Source organism: Ctenocephalides felis, unplaced genomic scaffold (assembly GCF_003426905.1).
Source record: "Ctenocephalides felis isolate EL2017-DRISC unplaced genomic scaffold, ASM342690v1 CF-g0.4_SCAFFOLD_00845, whole genome shotgun sequence".
Taxonomy (NCBI): domain Eukaryota; kingdom Metazoa; phylum Arthropoda; class Insecta; order Siphonaptera; family Pulicidae; genus Ctenocephalides; species Ctenocephalides felis.
Genome location: NW_020536999.1, coordinates 4,376,103 through 4,393,468, shown reverse-complemented (window position 1 = coordinate 4,393,468; position 17,366 = coordinate 4,376,103). Strand labels below are relative to the sequence as shown.

The 17,366-nt window shown below is 27.6% G+C and overlaps 2 protein-coding genes across 2 annotated transcripts; one reads left to right on the top strand and one right to left on the bottom strand.

Annotated features, from left to right (window-relative positions):
- Positions 1–282: 282 nt before the first annotated feature.
- Positions 283–1,406, bottom strand: LOC113370242 (stress-activated map kinase-interacting protein 1). The gene has a single exon (XM_026610916.1). The coding sequence runs from the start codon at positions 1,045–1,047 to the stop codon at positions 283–285; it is 765 nt and encodes a 254-aa protein (XP_026466701.1). The 5' UTR covers positions 1,048–1,406.
- Positions 1,407–2,819: 1,413 nt separating this feature from the next.
- On the top strand, positions 2,820–9,272 carry LOC113363193 (cyclic AMP-dependent transcription factor ATF-6 alpha-like). The gene is made up of 6 exons (XM_026605678.1): positions 2,820–2,999; positions 3,289–3,947; positions 4,015–4,242; positions 5,961–6,121; positions 6,198–6,343; positions 8,707–9,272. The coding sequence occupies exons 1-6, from the start codon at positions 2,918–2,920 to the stop codon at positions 9,234–9,236; spliced, it is 1,806 nt and encodes a 601-aa protein (XP_026461463.1). The 5' UTR covers positions 2,820–2,917; the 3' UTR covers positions 9,237–9,272.
- Positions 9,273–17,366: the final 8,094 nt, after the last annotated feature.

The window sequence follows — 17,366 nt, the reverse complement described above, 5'->3', positions numbered from 1 at the left end:
ATTTTGACATTTGTCATTTTAGTGTTTTGTTTTTTTTTCTGTCAAAACTTTTAGAATATTATAAAAATTATATATTTCTATTTCAAATTTACTTTTCAAAATTTCCTATAACCTAAGTTGGATATATATGCACGCGATGAGCCAATAAAATTTAAAATCGGTTCAGTAGTTCGGGCGTCCATCGCGAACCAACATCGTGACATGAGATTTATATATATATAGATAGATAGATAGATATATACATATATAAATATATATATATATATATATATATATATATAACTATGATAGTTTATGTATACTCACTTCTCCATCATCCTCCGTTATATACAAAGCGTAGTATTGCACGGGTTTTAAACAAACTGTCGGATTAGCCAAACTGCATTTATAACAAATCAGTCCGATGAGTTCCCCGATAGAAGCCGTAGCTATAACCGTAACCAGCATTGGATAATCCCGTAAATCTCCCGGCAGCATTGTTAAAAAAATATAAAAACTTTTCGTAGTAACTCCAAACTGCGCAGTCCCATCGACACCTCCAAAATGTATAAACTGATTCATCGGTAAATCAGCACATGATTTTAATTGTTCCGAAAACTTGGAATTAAATTTAGTCTGTTTCCTACTTTCGACTTTTTTCTTCTGAAAAAAGTTTGACCGTTCCTCTTCTGTAAATTTAGCATTAGAATCCCCTTCTTCCCATTTGATAGTTTTAATTTTAGCCGCTTTCTTTTTGGCTATATCCATTTTCTCAAGCCTCTGTGCCGTATTGGATCTTAATCTATGTCCAAAATCCATATCGAATTGTAAATCGTATGATTGTGCAAGAATATCAGCTTCTTCATCCTCGCTTTCTTCGAAACCAGGATAACAAAAATAATCAGCGTTTTTTTCAGGGTTCTTAAGTTCTTCTTTGTACTTAGAGTGCAGTTGTCTTGGGAAGTCTTCGCCTAGCATAACCATCTCACACAGGCCTGTATCGTCTGTTGATATGAATGAATTACGGATGTGGGATAAAAGCCAGTGCTTGTTGTTGTATGTAGCCATGGTAGAAAGATTTATGTTGTGCTATAGGTTATACATCTTCAGAAGACTTCATTTTAAAAGTATGTTAATACATACTAGGCTACGTCGACATTCCCATCGTAGTGTCTCATTTATTGTAAAAACTAAGGGTTTGTTTACAAAACACAAGTATTTAAAATAAGCAAAAGTTAAAACAATGTACTTTTATCAAGGTTTATATAAACGAATATTAGTGTTGCGTAATTTCACAAGCATTTTGTTACTCACATACTCGATATAAGTGGAGAATTTTTATTTAAATCCAATTATGATTCGCTGAGACAACATAGTGCAATCACTTTCTCATAAATCAATTAGAAACACTTATAGGCATTATTGTTCTATATGAGCATGTTATTATTTCACTATCCATCGCATTTAAATTACAAAATAAACGCTTTTAATACACAAAACTAATCATTTTAAAAAAAAACATTACCAAGATTTTGACAGTTCACATTAAAATCTTATAGGCATCCATTATACCTCATCCGTTACAACTTCACTTTGAACATGATGGCGGTAAATTCAAATTTGTGATTGACTCATTTTAAAGTTTAAAAGTTTTGAATAAAAACAAATAATTAAAAACGAATTTAATTATAAATTCGATTATTTAATAATATTATGCAAAAAAGAATAAAAATAGTAATGTCGACACCAATGTAATCATTCTAAGAATAAGTTATGAACAAATATATGTACTTATATATATTTATATATGGTAAAAATTTTAATATGTATATATATATATATATATATATATATATCTTTTGCACAATTTTAGTGTTTTTTACATATTTTATGTTTTTGAGTTTTTCCTGGTTTGGTATGTATATAATTTTCTCCTTTTTTACATTTAATATCAAATGTTGTTATTTATGTAATATGTTAGTTTAGAATACTGAATGATGACACACATTAAGTGTAGAAACGTTCAATAAAGAATTTTTCTAAATTAACCTTGTTTTAATTCGACGATTGGGTTGATAAATACCTCAAGTATATATATAATATATATATATATATATATATATGTTACATATATATATATTATTATGTATATATATTATATGTATATATATTATAATATGTATATATATATATATATATATATATATATATATATATATATATTGAAAAAATCCAGGACTTATCAATTGAATATATATGTATATAGTATATATATATATATATATATATATATATATATTTAGATTTAAATTTATATTTCTATTAGTACAAGCTATAAAAATAATAATCAAACTTTTAACCAAAATATCAAACATTTTAATATAAAATAGAACTAATCTAAATAAAATTAGATATTAGCATTTTCCAATATTCCTTATAAATTGTCATACACCAGTAGTATTCAAAAACCTACTGGCTATAATAATTTCTCAATCATTTTTTAAATTGGTAAAGGAATTTTCTTAAAAAAAAATTTACCAATTTCAAAATTCCCGCCTCGACTCTGCGCAACTGTCAATTGTCAATGGCGTCTTAAATAAATAAATTTAAATAGAAAAAATATTATATAATATATTTATATTTAAATGTTTATTGGTACAAGCTATAAAAAGTAATAATCAAACTTTTAACCCAAATATTTCAATATAAAATAGAACTAATCTAAATAAAATTAGAAATTCCTTTATCAATTTAAATTTCAAATTTTCCCGCCTCGGCTCTGCGCAATGAACTGTCAATTGTCAATGGCGTCTTAAATTAACCTTGAATGTTGTGTTTTTTCGACGTGTCAAAATATACCGATTAGTATTAAAAATAAAACATGAATTAGATAGATAAGTTAGCCGTTTCTTCAATATTTTAGTGCATTTGTATAAAAATGTTAATAAACGGTGATAATTCCATTGATTTAACAACAGACATGTCGGAGGATATGCAGCAGAATGATTCGTTCTTTTATGGTAATTGAATTAAAATTGTTTATATCTCTTGAAATACTTTGTAGAAAGGGGTGAATGGAATTGATTTAGTGAATATAATGTTTGTTGATGTGTTTAAGTTATATTGTGATGGTTTTTTGAACGTATTGTCAAAGATTATGTAGGTGTTTTGCTACTACATGTAATGGAGTTACATATAAATATAAATAATCATGTAATATAATATACAAAATGCAAAATGTTATGTTTTACATTTTTGGTATTGTGTTAATTTTTATACAATTTTCAATAATATGTATTCTTTATCTAGATAATATAGGAGATCACCAAGATCTTCTATCAGCTCTCTCGCAAGACTTAGACATCCCTATGCTACTAGACCAAGACCCCTTCACGGCTTTACTAGAAAGTCCTTTATCAAGCGATTCAATCACTGAAAACCCACCATGGAGCTTAGACGACATTATATCTTACGAACTGAATGAATCCCAAGACAACATTAAACAGGAATACAAACATGAGCCGGTCTCACCTTTGCGAAGCACGCCCAGTCCATCATCTTTATCTAACTCCAGCAATGAAATCAATTTGGAAAATCTCAAAAACGAGGTTACCATCAACAATCATTTGGACACTCCACCAATATCGCCACAAGAGGGGTGTGTTATTTCACCCAAAATCAATTTTCAACATGAGTCTTTGATGCAACCGGTTGTTATCGCACAGAATCCGGTTCAGTATATACAGATTCCACAGGATAATATGCAGATTATCACCAAGAGCGCTCCTGGGGCACTCAAAAGGCCGCTGATTCAGCCTAAACCGATAAACGGGGCTGTTATTACAAAGCGTAAAAATTCTATTGTTTTATCACCGCAACAGTTTGCAAATTTAGCTAAATTGGGAAAATTAAAGAATGATATTAGTGAAATCAAGCAGGATCTTGTCAATATAAATAATGTATCCACGGTAATAATTAAAATATAAAATTTCCTATCAATTCATAATTTTATTTGCTATTGCTTTTTTTTGATAGATAAATCCACCCCAAAAAGCAAAACAAATTCCAAATTTCGAATCCAGGCCAGGCAGTAGTTTATTGAATGTTGACAAAGATTTAGAATCAAGAGCTTTTAAAAAGCATCAGCGTATGATAAAAAACAGAGCATCAGCGTGTCTGTCCAGGAAAAAGAAAAAAGAATATTTGACATTGTTAGAAAATAAAGTTGCTGAACTCACACAAGAAAATAATCTATTAAAACAGGTAAGATTAACTGAATAAAAACTAGTGGGGCGCATGGCAACGTGGCTTAAGGCAAATTGCTGGAACTTCCCATAGCGTAATGAAATATTTGAGGAATGAATATAATCAATAATTGTTTTGAATAATTTCAAATAGATTATTTATTATAAATACATACTGAAATTTTTTGGAATTTGGGAATTTTTGAAAATATCTGATTTTTTTTTTTGAAAATACAAAATAGTCTCAAATTTTTGTAAGAAATAATTTTTTTTTAAATTTCTATGTTTTTTGTAAATTCTAATAATTCTGTTTTTTTTTTTTGAAAATTTGAATCTCTTGAAATTTTAAATTTTTTTGAAACTTTTTATTGTTTTTTTTTTTAATTTTAAAAAAATTTAAAAAAGGTTAGGAAATTTTATGTGAAAACATTTTTTGCACATCGTTTAATAATTTTTATTTTCAATTCACTTTTTTGATAATTTAAGATAATTTTGATATTTTGAAATTTTTTAAATGTTCAAAATTTTTTTGAAATTGTGCAGACAATGTTCAATTTCAATTCCATTATTTTTTTAAATTTGATTTTTTGACAATTTTGAAATTTCTTCAAAAGTTCGAAATTTTTTAGAATTTTTGGAAAGGAACGATTCTTTTTAGATCTGGAAATTTTTGATATTTGATTTTTTGTGACAATTTCGAAATAATTTCAAATATTTGTAAAAAATTCATTTTCTTTTAAATTTTGATGTTGTTTTAAATTTTTTAAAAATCAGTTTGTTTTGAAAATGCTGAAAATTTCTAAAATTTGATTTTTTTTTTGAAAATTTTTAAAATTAGGAAATTTTTTGTAAAAGCATTTTCTGCACCGTCTACACAAGCAAAATGTTTTTTGAATTAATCTAATCGATTGATCCGTTCTCTCACAAACTGCATGACCATTTTTACACCCTTTGCGCTCCATTCCTCCAAAACGCTAGACGTGCCTTTTGCAAAAACGCCTCGCGATCGAGTACGAACCGAATGTTTTTATAATCACTCGAATAGGTTATTCCATACTGTCGAGGACATTTATTTGAAACATACTGTAAAATTAAAATTCTTGGTACGGAACCGAAAAAAATTGACACAAAATGTGTACACATTATTAAAATCTCTATAAAATATCTGATAATTTGATGTGCATATGTCTAATGAACATTTTTGACTGCCAAATGGCATTTTTTAACTTTTTTTTATTGAAACTCCGTAACCGCTGGACCTGCCTTTCCAAACATCATCACTTTTTCATTTCGTCAATACAAATAAAATGTTTTTTGAATCATTCAAATCGGACATTTTGTTCTATCAAAAACTGAGTTACCGTTTTTGGCACTTTTTCTCCGTATCTTCGAAACGGCTAGACCTGCCTTTGCCAAAAACTAACCAGCACGTCTCCTCATCAATACGAATCGAATGTTATTTTGAATTATTCAAATCGGTTGATCCGTGTTCCCGAAATCGCCGACGAAAATTTTTATACGCGCGCGCACACACACACATACATCCATTTCGTATAAGGTATGCCAAAATGTTCAGAAACCTCTGAAACGTAAAGATATATAAAAAATTTCATTCTCGATTTTTTTGCGATTACTATAACTTACCCTACGGGAAGTTAATTAAATGCAAGTGTAAATAGTTTAATATCTGATAATTTTTATTATTTCACATTCAACTGTATTTTTCTTCTCTTGCAGGAAAATGCACAACTTCGAGCCCGTTTATCAGCTCAATGTATTGACGAAGACAAACCAAATCAGCATCATAATTTAATAAATATTTCAGCAAACGCTCGTAAAAACACGGCGTTTTTATTAGCAATGCTCGTTATGGTTTCATTCAATATAGGATCATTTGGGTAAAATTATTAACATTACTGACTCTATTTTATGAATGAACTAGTTGTTATTATAATGTATATTTTTATTTTTCAGTTTCAACAATATGTTTATGAAAACGGACATTTCAGCGTTTGAAAATTCAGAAATTCCTAAAGATGTTCCAGTCGGCCGGCATTTGCTCTGGGTCGACGATCAAAATTTGGATTATGATAGTGCAGAGATTAAAATCAACTTAACAAGTAAGTATTAATTATATATATATATATATATATACTAGCTGACCCGGCAAACGTCATCTTGCCATAAAAAAATATTTCTAGTATAAAATGTTTAGTACGAAAATAACTAACTGATTGCAAATGTGGTTCATGAGTGAAAGGAGCAGCTAACAAAAAATATATGAATAGTTTACCCACTGCAAAGCGCGCCACATATAAATGTCCCTTAATAGTCTTTGCAAGATCCAATCCAATCTGAAAGTGATCCTTTCCAAATTGAATTGGCACATTTGAAGTTTCACGTTTTTGATATATTATTACCGCGCTTTTGCATTAATTCATTAATTTTTGAATTACGAATCGTAATCCGATAATTCATTTTTAAATTATATTGTTATGTGGTATGACCAGTGATTTGACTGAGATTGGAAAAAAATTGAGATAGTGGAAAATTTTATAGCTTTGTCATAGATTTGTATGGTACCTATAGTTCCCTATCAAAAACCGTTGTATCTTCAGATTTTAATATTTAATCTCTATTTTTTGCATAAAACTTGCTCTTTATGCAAACCATTTATCAACTATGTACTGTTTGTGCGCATAGGGAAATATTTGTTCAAAGGGAGAGGTGGACAACCCTTGATAAAAATCAATTGTTTTCTTTGTAACAAAAATTCAGGTGGAAATTTAGATTTGTGTACATTTTTAAATTCCGGCTATTAAAAAAAATTGATTCCGAAATTTAAAAATTTAGGAATGGACAACCCTTGATGAAAATAAACAGTATTTAAAGTTTAACGGAAAGTTCCAATATTTTGCCTTAGGGCACTATGCTATACACTACTAGTTCAATTTTAATTGTAGAAAATTACGATAAAAAAGCGGTACCTAAATAAAAAAAATGTTAGGGGTGGACAATCCTTGATAAAATTAAATAGTATTCTGAAGTAAAAAGAATTGTAAGTATTTTGTCAATTCCGCATTGAAAAATTAAAATAAAAAAGACTTCAAAATAAAAAAAATCCTTAATAATAATAAATTGTTGTTCAAAGTAGTAACATTTTCATATACTAAAAAAAATCTTAACTGAAATTATGTCAAGATCTTCACAGGATAATAGGTCAAAATAAAATTAAGAGAAAATTGATTCTAAAATTTAATAAAATAGGGGTGGACAACCCTTGATAAAAATAAATAGTTCTTGTAAGCAAAAAGAGTTCTATGTATTTTTCAATTTTAATTTATAGAATTTTAAATTAAAGAAAATTGGCCCCAAAGTTAAAAAAAAAGGTTACGTTATTAACGTCAACCCTTAATAAAAATACATTGTATTTTGAAGTGGCATTTAAGTTTTTCTTCAAGCTCAAAAATGTGAATTAAAATTATGTCAAAAAATTTTAATGATAAAAATGATTGAATTAGTAAAATGGCTATAAAAATAGGGGTTGATGATAAAAAAATAAAAATCAAGGGTTGTATGTATTTTTTATTGCCACATTATAAAAAAATAAAAACAAAAATTAAAAATATTATCGAGAATAGAATATTAAATAGAATAGAGAAATAAAGAATAGAATATTAAATTAAAGAAAATTGACCCCAAAAAAACGTTAGGGGTTGTCAACCCTTGATAAAAATAAATTGTTTTTTAAAGTAAGATTTAAGTTTTTTCCTTAAGCTCAAAAATCTGAACTAAAATTAGGTCAAAAATATTCAATAATAAATTTTGATTGAATTTCTAAAATGCCTATAAAAAAATAGGGGTTGGTGATAAAAAAAAAGTAAAAATCAAGGTTTGTTTGTATTTTTTATTGCCACATTATAAAAAAATAAAACAAAAAAATTCAGTCCAAAAATTAAAAATATTATAGAGAATAGAATATTAAATAGAATAGAAATAGAGAATAGAGTACTATAGAAATAGAATATTAAATTCAAGAAAATTGGTCTCAAAAAAACTTTAGGGATGGACAACCCTTGATAAAATTAAATTGTTTTTTGAAGTAACATTTAAGTTTTTTTTCAAACTTAAAAATGTGAATAAAAATTATGTCAAAAATATTCAATGATAAAAAATGATTTAATTACTAAGAACTCAGAAAACCCTAATAAAAATTAATAAGGGATAAAAATAAAAAGGGTGTATGTGTTTTTTTAACGCCATATAAGAAAACAAAAACAAAAAAAACGCCCCGAAATTAAAACAAAAAATTTAAGGGTGATAGACAAACCAAATCCCTTATCACTTTGGGGTACGATAGTAGTAGACGATAAATAGATAGTAGACGATTCTCAGACCTACTGAATACGCATATAAAATTTGGCAACAATGTGTAAAGTTGTTTCTGAGAAGTACTGAAACTTATTTTATTTCCTTTTCCCAGGTATGCCTTCAAAATTCCAAGACTTCAAAACCCAAACAGGCATTCACCCTATATGCCCAATGTACATAAACATCTCCGAAAGCATGCGCCTAGAATCTGAACTACGAAAATGGATCGGCATCAAACAACAACCACTAACATCATCCTTTAACAAATCCAACATAGAAAACTCTGAACCAAAACCAAATATATCCTTAGAACTAATAACCAACAAACCCAACCGAGACATAGACAATCCTAGATTAGTCAGAAGGCACGCGATCAAAGATAAAACTAAGAGTAAAGTTATGAGAAGACGTAAAGTGATAATGGATAAAATTCCTGAGACTTATAGCGAACTTGACGTGTTCGATCCTAATAATTATGGACAGGATTTCGAGTTTTATGAGGCTATCAAAAGGAGGGATGATACTTTCTATGTGGTTTCGTTCCATTTGGATCATTTGCTACTGCCTGCATTGGCTCATAACAATACGTCGAGGCCTAAAATGAGTCTGCTGATGCCGGTGCTTGGGAAAAATAGTAAGTAGATAGAATTATATATACAATAAATATTTTATTACTTACGAGTGTTTTGAGGTATGAGCCGCCAAAAAAGTGGCTAATTTGTTTTAATTCGAATTACGAATTTTGAGCGAGTAAGAGTTTTCTCCAAAAATATTAATGACGAAATGGAAACATGAAAATTTTCGCCAATTGTTACAATGATTTTTTTACCATATAAATATTTTGGCTGTTTTATGATAGTAAATCATTTTGTAGTTAGTTCGATTTTAATTGTATATTAATATTATATTAATTATGTATTAATACCGATTTACTGGCTAAATTTTACTTACCAACTTTTTCATTTTACCATTGTTTATTATAGTTTGGTCGTCAGTGGAGTTCTTTTTTTACTGTTTTTTATTTTGGTTTGCTTGTTAATAGTCAATTCTCTATTTATTGTTTTGTATGTTATTTTGCTCGTTAGTCGAGTCCTTCTTTATTCACTGTTTGGTATTTATTTTTTTGTCGAGTCCTTGAGTCCTTTTTTATTTCAAATTGCTCGTCAGTTGAGTCCCTTTTTTATTTACTGTATTTCATTTTAGTTTACTCATCAGTAGAATACCTTTTTTTCATTTAGTGCTTTATTTGTTCACTCGTCAGTGGAGTTCTTTTTCTATTTATTTCAGTTTGCTCGTCAGTAGAGTCCTTTTCTATGAAATATTTTATATTTCTATTTGCTCGTCAGTAGAGTCCCTTTTTCACTCACTTTTTTGTATTATTTGTTTTCTCGTCAGTAGAGTACTTTTTCTATATTATATCTTCTATTTCAATTTTTGCTCGTCGTAGAGTCCTTTTACTATTTATAGTCTTATTTCAGTTTACTCGTCACTTCAGTGAATTTCAGCTGATCGTCAGTAGAGTCATTTTTATACAAAATTGTTCAGAATTTCAGTTTGCTCGTCAGTAGAGTCCTTTTGCCATTGACAGTTTTTTAATTTTAGTTTGCTCATCAGTTGAGTCTTTTTTCTATTTACACCTTGAATGTTAGTTTGCTCGTCAGTAGAGTCCTTTTTCCATTGACAATTTTTTAATTTTAGTTTGCTCATCAGTAGAGTCATTTTTCTATTTACTGATTGAATGTTAGTTTGCTCGTTAGTAGAGTCTCTTTACAATTTATTGTCTTTTATTTGTTTGCTCGTCAGTGAAGTCATTTTACTATGAAATGTCATCTATTTTAGTTTCTGAGTAGAGTCCTTTTTTTATTAACTGTTTTGTATTTGTTTTCTTGTTCGTAGAGTCCTTTTTTATTCACTATGTTAGATCGTTAGTAGAGTCTTTTTTTATTCACTGCATTTGATTGTTCTAGTAGTCATTTTTTGACTTACTGTTTTGTATTTCAGTTTGTTCGTCAGTATTTCTATAAAATAGTTAGTCTTTTAATTTAATTTGCTCATCAGTACAGTCATTTTTTACAAAATTGCAAAATTGTTTAAAATTTCAGTTTGCTTGTCAGTAGAGTCCTTTTTCAATTCACTGTTTTTTATTTCAATTTAATCGTCAATAGAGTGCCTTTTGTATAAAATTGACTTTTTATTTAGTTTGATCGTCAGTAGAGTCCTTTTTCTATTTACTGTTTTTAATTTCAATTTGCTCGTCGTTAGAGTCCTTTTTATTAACTTTCCGTTGGGCAAGTTATAGTAATCGCAAAAAAATCGAAAATGAAAATTTGTATATGTTTTTACGTTTCAGAGGTTTCTGAACATTTTGGCATACCTTAGAAAAAATTGGTGTGTGTGTGTGTGTGCGGATACAAATTTTCGTCAACGATTTCGGGAACACGGATCAACCGATTTGAAAAACCTTTTGTTTGTGTAGATGGTGTGCAAAAAATGCTTTTACAAAATAATTCGTAATTTCGAATTTGAAAGATTTCAAAAAATATCAAAATTACAAAAATATCGATTTCTTACAAGAATTTGAGAATATTTCGAAATTTTCAAAAAAACAATCGAATATTTTCAAAAATTTCTAAATTCTCATGAAACTAGGAGGATTTTTAAGATTTTTTTTCAAAAATGCTAAAAATTTTCGAGATTTAAAAAAAAAATTTAAATCATCAAAAAATTCAAATTAAAAAAAAATTAACAAACTTCTTGTAATTTAAGACGCATAAGTTGTTTGTTGCATTTAAAAATTTACAGTATGTATTTATAATTAAATAATCTATTTGAAATTATTGAAAACAATTATTGATTGTTTTCATTTCACGAAAGTTTAATTATGGTACGGGAAGTTTCAGTAATTTGCCTTAAGGCACGATGCCATGCACCACTAGTTTGTGAAATATCTTGTTGCATTTTAGTCGGGTAGTTTTACTATAAAATGTATTTTATTTCAGTTCGCTCGTCAGTTTCTATCTATTATCAATTATTTCTTTCCATTTCCAGATTCTTTGGCGAAATAATCCAACTGATGCAAATCGATTGCGAAGAAGTAACAAACACATCTCTGGTCAAACTCGAATACAATCAGATTCCTAGACATCTCAGGCCCGACAAAAAATTCCACACACAAAATTACGAATCTAACAATTCCTTGAACTTAAATGGAACCACGGGAACACAAAATCGAGTTTTGTTAAAAAAGCTGCTTATAAACCATATTCATTCGAGGGGCTTACTTGCTGAGAAGTCTTCACATAGTAAGAGTAACAGTAGTAGATCGTTGAATTAAATAAATAATAATATATATATATAATATATATATATATAGGGTGGTCCTTAATATGGAACCGTATCAATTTGGAACCATTTGAGCCCTTGGGAGCAAAGAAATTAAAAAAATTGTCATATTAAGGACCACCCTAATATACCCAGATTCATGCACAATTTATGTAAATATGTTCGTTAATATAGAAAATAATATTTACCTTTAATTTTAATTAAGTATCAAGGATATAAAACGAAATATAAAAAATTATTAAAGTCGAGCACAATTATTTCAATAAATTTAAGATCTCATAGCAACATAGTATTGCCTAGTATTCTTTTTTACATTTTTATTTAAATCAACGAATCATTCAAAAAATTAACAAAATTATTCAAAAAAATAACAATTAAAATTATGTTAAATAGACAAGTAATAAATATTCATTTATTAGTGATTAAATAGATTTAAATGCTTTTTTTTTAAATAAATCTATTAAAATAGGAACAGTTGATAAAAAGTAATAGTTATTATTTAATTAAGGACAAAATACTACAAATTACTAGTTTAATGTACAGATATAAATAATATTATGGAAGTGCAAAAATGTGTATAGAAATTTATGCATGTAGTTATCGATTCATGACACAATTACCCATTTATATATTTATTTTTTGCAAATTTATATATAGAAAAATTCAGACAATATTGAAATCTACTAAACAATATAATTTATAAGTATAACATTTTTTGACTACTTGATTGTCCATTCAATATAATGGAATATTAGAAAAATTTGTTCATAAAGAAAATATATCCGCAATACAATTAAAATATATATATATATATATATATATATATATCATTTACTAGTCAATCTGTTTTCTTCATAAAACTACCCCCAATGGCTTCAAAGCTCTTATATTTTGCCAATCATTTAACAATATTTTGCCAAAAAAAAAAAAATAAACAAAAAAATATTATTATAAAGTGTTTATTGATTTTAATTAATTTCACAACGTGTGTGTGCGAGAAAGAGTACAAACTTACCAAATAATAATATAAAAAGGATTTATTAAAATAATTTTAATAAAATAAATTACAAATAAATTGTCAACTATAAAATATTTTAGTTGTAATTCTACTAAGGCATGTTTGCAATAAGATTTAAATATGTATAAATGATTTTTATAATATATGTATATTATAATAAATGGGATTTTTCTGATTTGATTTGTTTACAGAATAATGTAAAGTTATTTATTTAAAATAATTAAAGTTATTATTTTAATAAGATATAGAAAACGTATAAAATTCTAATAAAGAGTTGCTCTATAGATAAACAGTGTAATATGGAATGAAAAACAGGGCAGCTTTGACATTACATCATTTTTAATTATTTCAGCATATCAAAGAGGTCGCCACCAACGGTAGCACGTAAATTTACCCTTAGGTTCAATTCTAGGATAAGATTATTTAAATATATAATATAGAAAAGAAGAAACCTGATTAATTTGACTAAATGAAATGAGATTAAAATATACGCGTATAAAATATTTTCAACACAATCACAAATTTGTTGTAAAAGATATATATATTAAGAAAAAAATAAACTTTTTTTGCATTCAAAAAAATATATTCTCAGTAGAGTCCCTTTTTATCTTCTAGAATCAAAATTGTTTTGCTTGTCAGTAAAGTCCTTTTTTAATTTTTCAAGACAAATTTTAATTTTTTACATCAAAATAAGGTTTTGCTCGTCAGTAGAGGTCTTTTAAATCCTTTAAATCAAAATTCAATTTGCTCGTCAATAGAATTTGTTTTTTAATCCTCTACATTAAAATTAAGTTTTATAATAATTTTTTTATAAATAATTTGAGTCTATATCTTTTAAATTAAATTAAGTTTGCACTTTAGTACAGTCCTTTTTTTAATTTGTCAATCAAGATTAAGTTTGCTTTTGAATCTTACATCAAAATTAAGTTTGCTTGTCAGTAGAGTCCTTTTTTTAACCTTATATCAATATTAAAATTTTTGTGTCATTAGAGTATTTTGTTTATTTTACGATTTAAATTTGCTGTCAGTAGAGTCCCCTTTTATTTTTTGAATCAAACAAAAAATCTTTTGACATTATTTTAAAATTCTTTTTAGATTGAAATTAACCTTGCTAGTTAGTAGTTTTTTTTAATTTTTTTACATCAAAATTAAGTTTGCTCGTCAGTAGAGTCCTTTTTTAATTTTCTAGGTCAAAATTAAATTTGCAGTCAGTAGAGTCCTTTTTCAATCTTATATCAAAATAGATTTTTGTTAGTAGAGTATTTTGCTTTAGTTCGCAATTTCAATTTGCTCGTCAGTAGAGTCCCTTTTTATATTTTAGATAAAAATTAATCATGCTTATCAGTAGAGTCCGTTTCCTTTTAATTTTGCTCGTCAGTAGAGTCCTTTTTATCCTTTGTTCAAGTTTATAGATCGACATCGTTTAAAATTTTTTAGATAAAAATTAACTTTGCTAGTCAGTAGAGTCCTTTTTATATTTCACATTAAAATCAAGTTTGCTCAATCATAAAGTCCTTTTTTTAAATTTCTAGATCAAAATTAAATTGCCTCGTCAGTAGAGTCCCTTTTTAATTTTCTAAATCAAAATTAAGTTTCTTGTCAGTAGAGTCTTTTTTTTATCATTTAGTTTGCAATTTAAGTTTATTGTTAGTAGAGTCTTTTCTAATTTTCAAGTCAACATTAAGTTTGCTTGACAGTAGAGTTCCTTTTTATATTCTAGATAAAAATTAAGTGTGCTCGTCAGTAGAGTCCTTTTTTAATCTTACATCAAAATTAATTTTTTTTGTCAGAGTATTTTTGTTCAGTTTACAATTAAATTTGCGCGTCAGTAGTAGAGTCCTTTTTTATCTTCTGAATCAAAATTTCTGGATCGACTTTATTAAAAATTTATTTTAGATTGAAATTAAGTTGCTAGTCAGTAGAGTCTATTTTTTGAATTTATCATCAAAATCAAGTTTGATTATTCATTCTTTGAATCAAAATTAAATTTGCTCGTCAGTAGAGTCCTTTATGTGCCTTCTGAATCAAAATTAAGTTTTGTTTGTCAGTAGAGTCCCTTTTTCATCATTTTAATTAAAAGGTATGGTCATTTCTTTGTAAATAATTGACAAAACTTTCTATTTCTTTGTATAAATATGACGATAGATATCGTAGTTTGAAATACCATACTAAAATATTATAGGCCTATGGTAAGCGGTTGAATAAAAAGATCATCAGTGGCTACTGCTCTAAAATACTAATAATATAAATTGGAAATCGTATAGATTATATTTTAGTAAAAAAACTGCATTTCGAAATCACACTCAAAAATTTATCTCAATAGGTCAAGAATTGTAACTAAACAATTAGTATTGATTAAGTTGATTGTTTATACGCATCGGGAAGTTCATGCAACTTTCCTTAAAGCAAAATGCCACTTACTACTAGTTACAATTTGCAGCAATTACTGGTAAGGACATTTTTGCTTGGAATACATATTTCTACCTAATTAATCACTACTGCTTGACATCAAGCTGTCGCAGGGTACGTACGAACCATAAAACTTCTTATTACAACCAACTACTAATCAAAAAAAAAATTCATTTTAGACTACTAGATAACAAATCATACTTCACAAAATTTGTCCAAAAAATGTAAAATTATAGCAACAAAAAAATACAACTTAATTTATTAAAAAAATGTGCAGTAAATAATTATTTTTTATTACCACGAATTTGTTTTTCGAGCATCAAAATTTTATTTCATCACTCGTTTTATAATTTTTTTTATTTATTTAGCTATTTTTTATTCGCAAAATGGGAGAACTTCAAGAATCAATTGATATCATCAAGTGCATCTTTATGGCTGGTGTCAAGGAGGTCAAACCTAAGAATTTGATTAAGAAAAATTTAAGAATCGAAGGTAAAAATGATAATAATTGTCATCAGTGGCGTCGGAACCGTGTGGGCTGTGTGGGCTTGAGCCCACCCATGAATTTGATGGGGGGGGCTCAGCCCACCCATCAATTTCAAAAAATTATATGGGCTAATATGGGCTATGAAAAAAAAAAAACGAGCCCACCCATCAAAAATTTGGTTCCGACGCCACTAATTGTCATCATTATTTTTATTAGAGATGGTAACTCACTTAGGAGTTATTACTCCGATACAACTCCTCACAGGATTTGCCATATCCGAATTCCCTAAACTGATACTAAATCTGTTAATATGTGCAGATTTGCTTGAGATTTTTTACTAATACATGAATTTGGGGCGAAAGAATGTGTGTTTTTTTTTCTCGTCTCACAGCCAGTTTTAGGACTTTCCGGTATATATGTGTTAAAATAATTGCGATTTTGTATTCTATATTCTGTATACGATAATTTTTGTTCATAAATAAGCTAAAAAATATTTAGTATTATATTATAACTTTTACACATTATGATTTTATAATTTTATAAAAGTAATAGTATGCTAATTACTACCTGATGTATAATTAATCTCAAGTATGGAAATAATAAAAGAATGTGAGGTATTATTATTTGTGAAAAATATTATACACAAAAATTTGTTCTTATTTCATATATCAGGTTCACTGCATTATTTTCATATAAAATAAACATTATTCAAAGAATTCTATATTTTCTCTTCAAAAAAATTGCAAAATTGATTTCGATTACCAAGTTTTTTGTCAATTTGAGATTTGTATGCATATTGAAAATGCATAAAAGTGTAATTATTATTATTAATAAAATGAACAACTAGTGGGGTGTATGGCATCGTGCCTTAAGGCAAATTGCTGGAACTTCCCGTACGGTAACGAAATGTTCGAGGAATACTGAATGTTTTCAAATAGATTATTATAAATATTGTAACATTGTCTAATATTCATAAGAATTATATAAACTAAATTGCAAAGTTGAAATTATTTGTTTAAAGTATATTAGAATATAGTCAGAATTAAAAATAAAATCTGAATTATTTTCGATATACAAAAAAAAATTGAAAAAAAAGTTGATTTTTTTTCCAACAACAAATTTGTGTTAAGACAAGCAGAAAGTTCTTTGAATCATTTAAATCGGACGCTTAGTTCTCTCAAAAACTGTCATTTTTTGCACAATTAGACTCCGTATCTTCGAAATGGCTGGACCTACCTTTGCCAAAAACTAATAAAACACTTCTCCCAATCATTACTAATTGAATGTTTTTTAGATCATTCAAATCGGATGGCTCCTTTCTCTCAAAAACTCGATTTCTATTTTCTGGCACTCTTTGCTCCGTATCTCCGTAACGGATGGACCTCCCTTTGCCAAAAACTAATCAGCTCTTCTCCCTATCAATAGGAATCGAATGTTTTTGAAACCATTCAATCGGTTGATCCGTGCGCCCGAAAAACGTGACTGGAAATTTGTATCCATACATACATACACACAC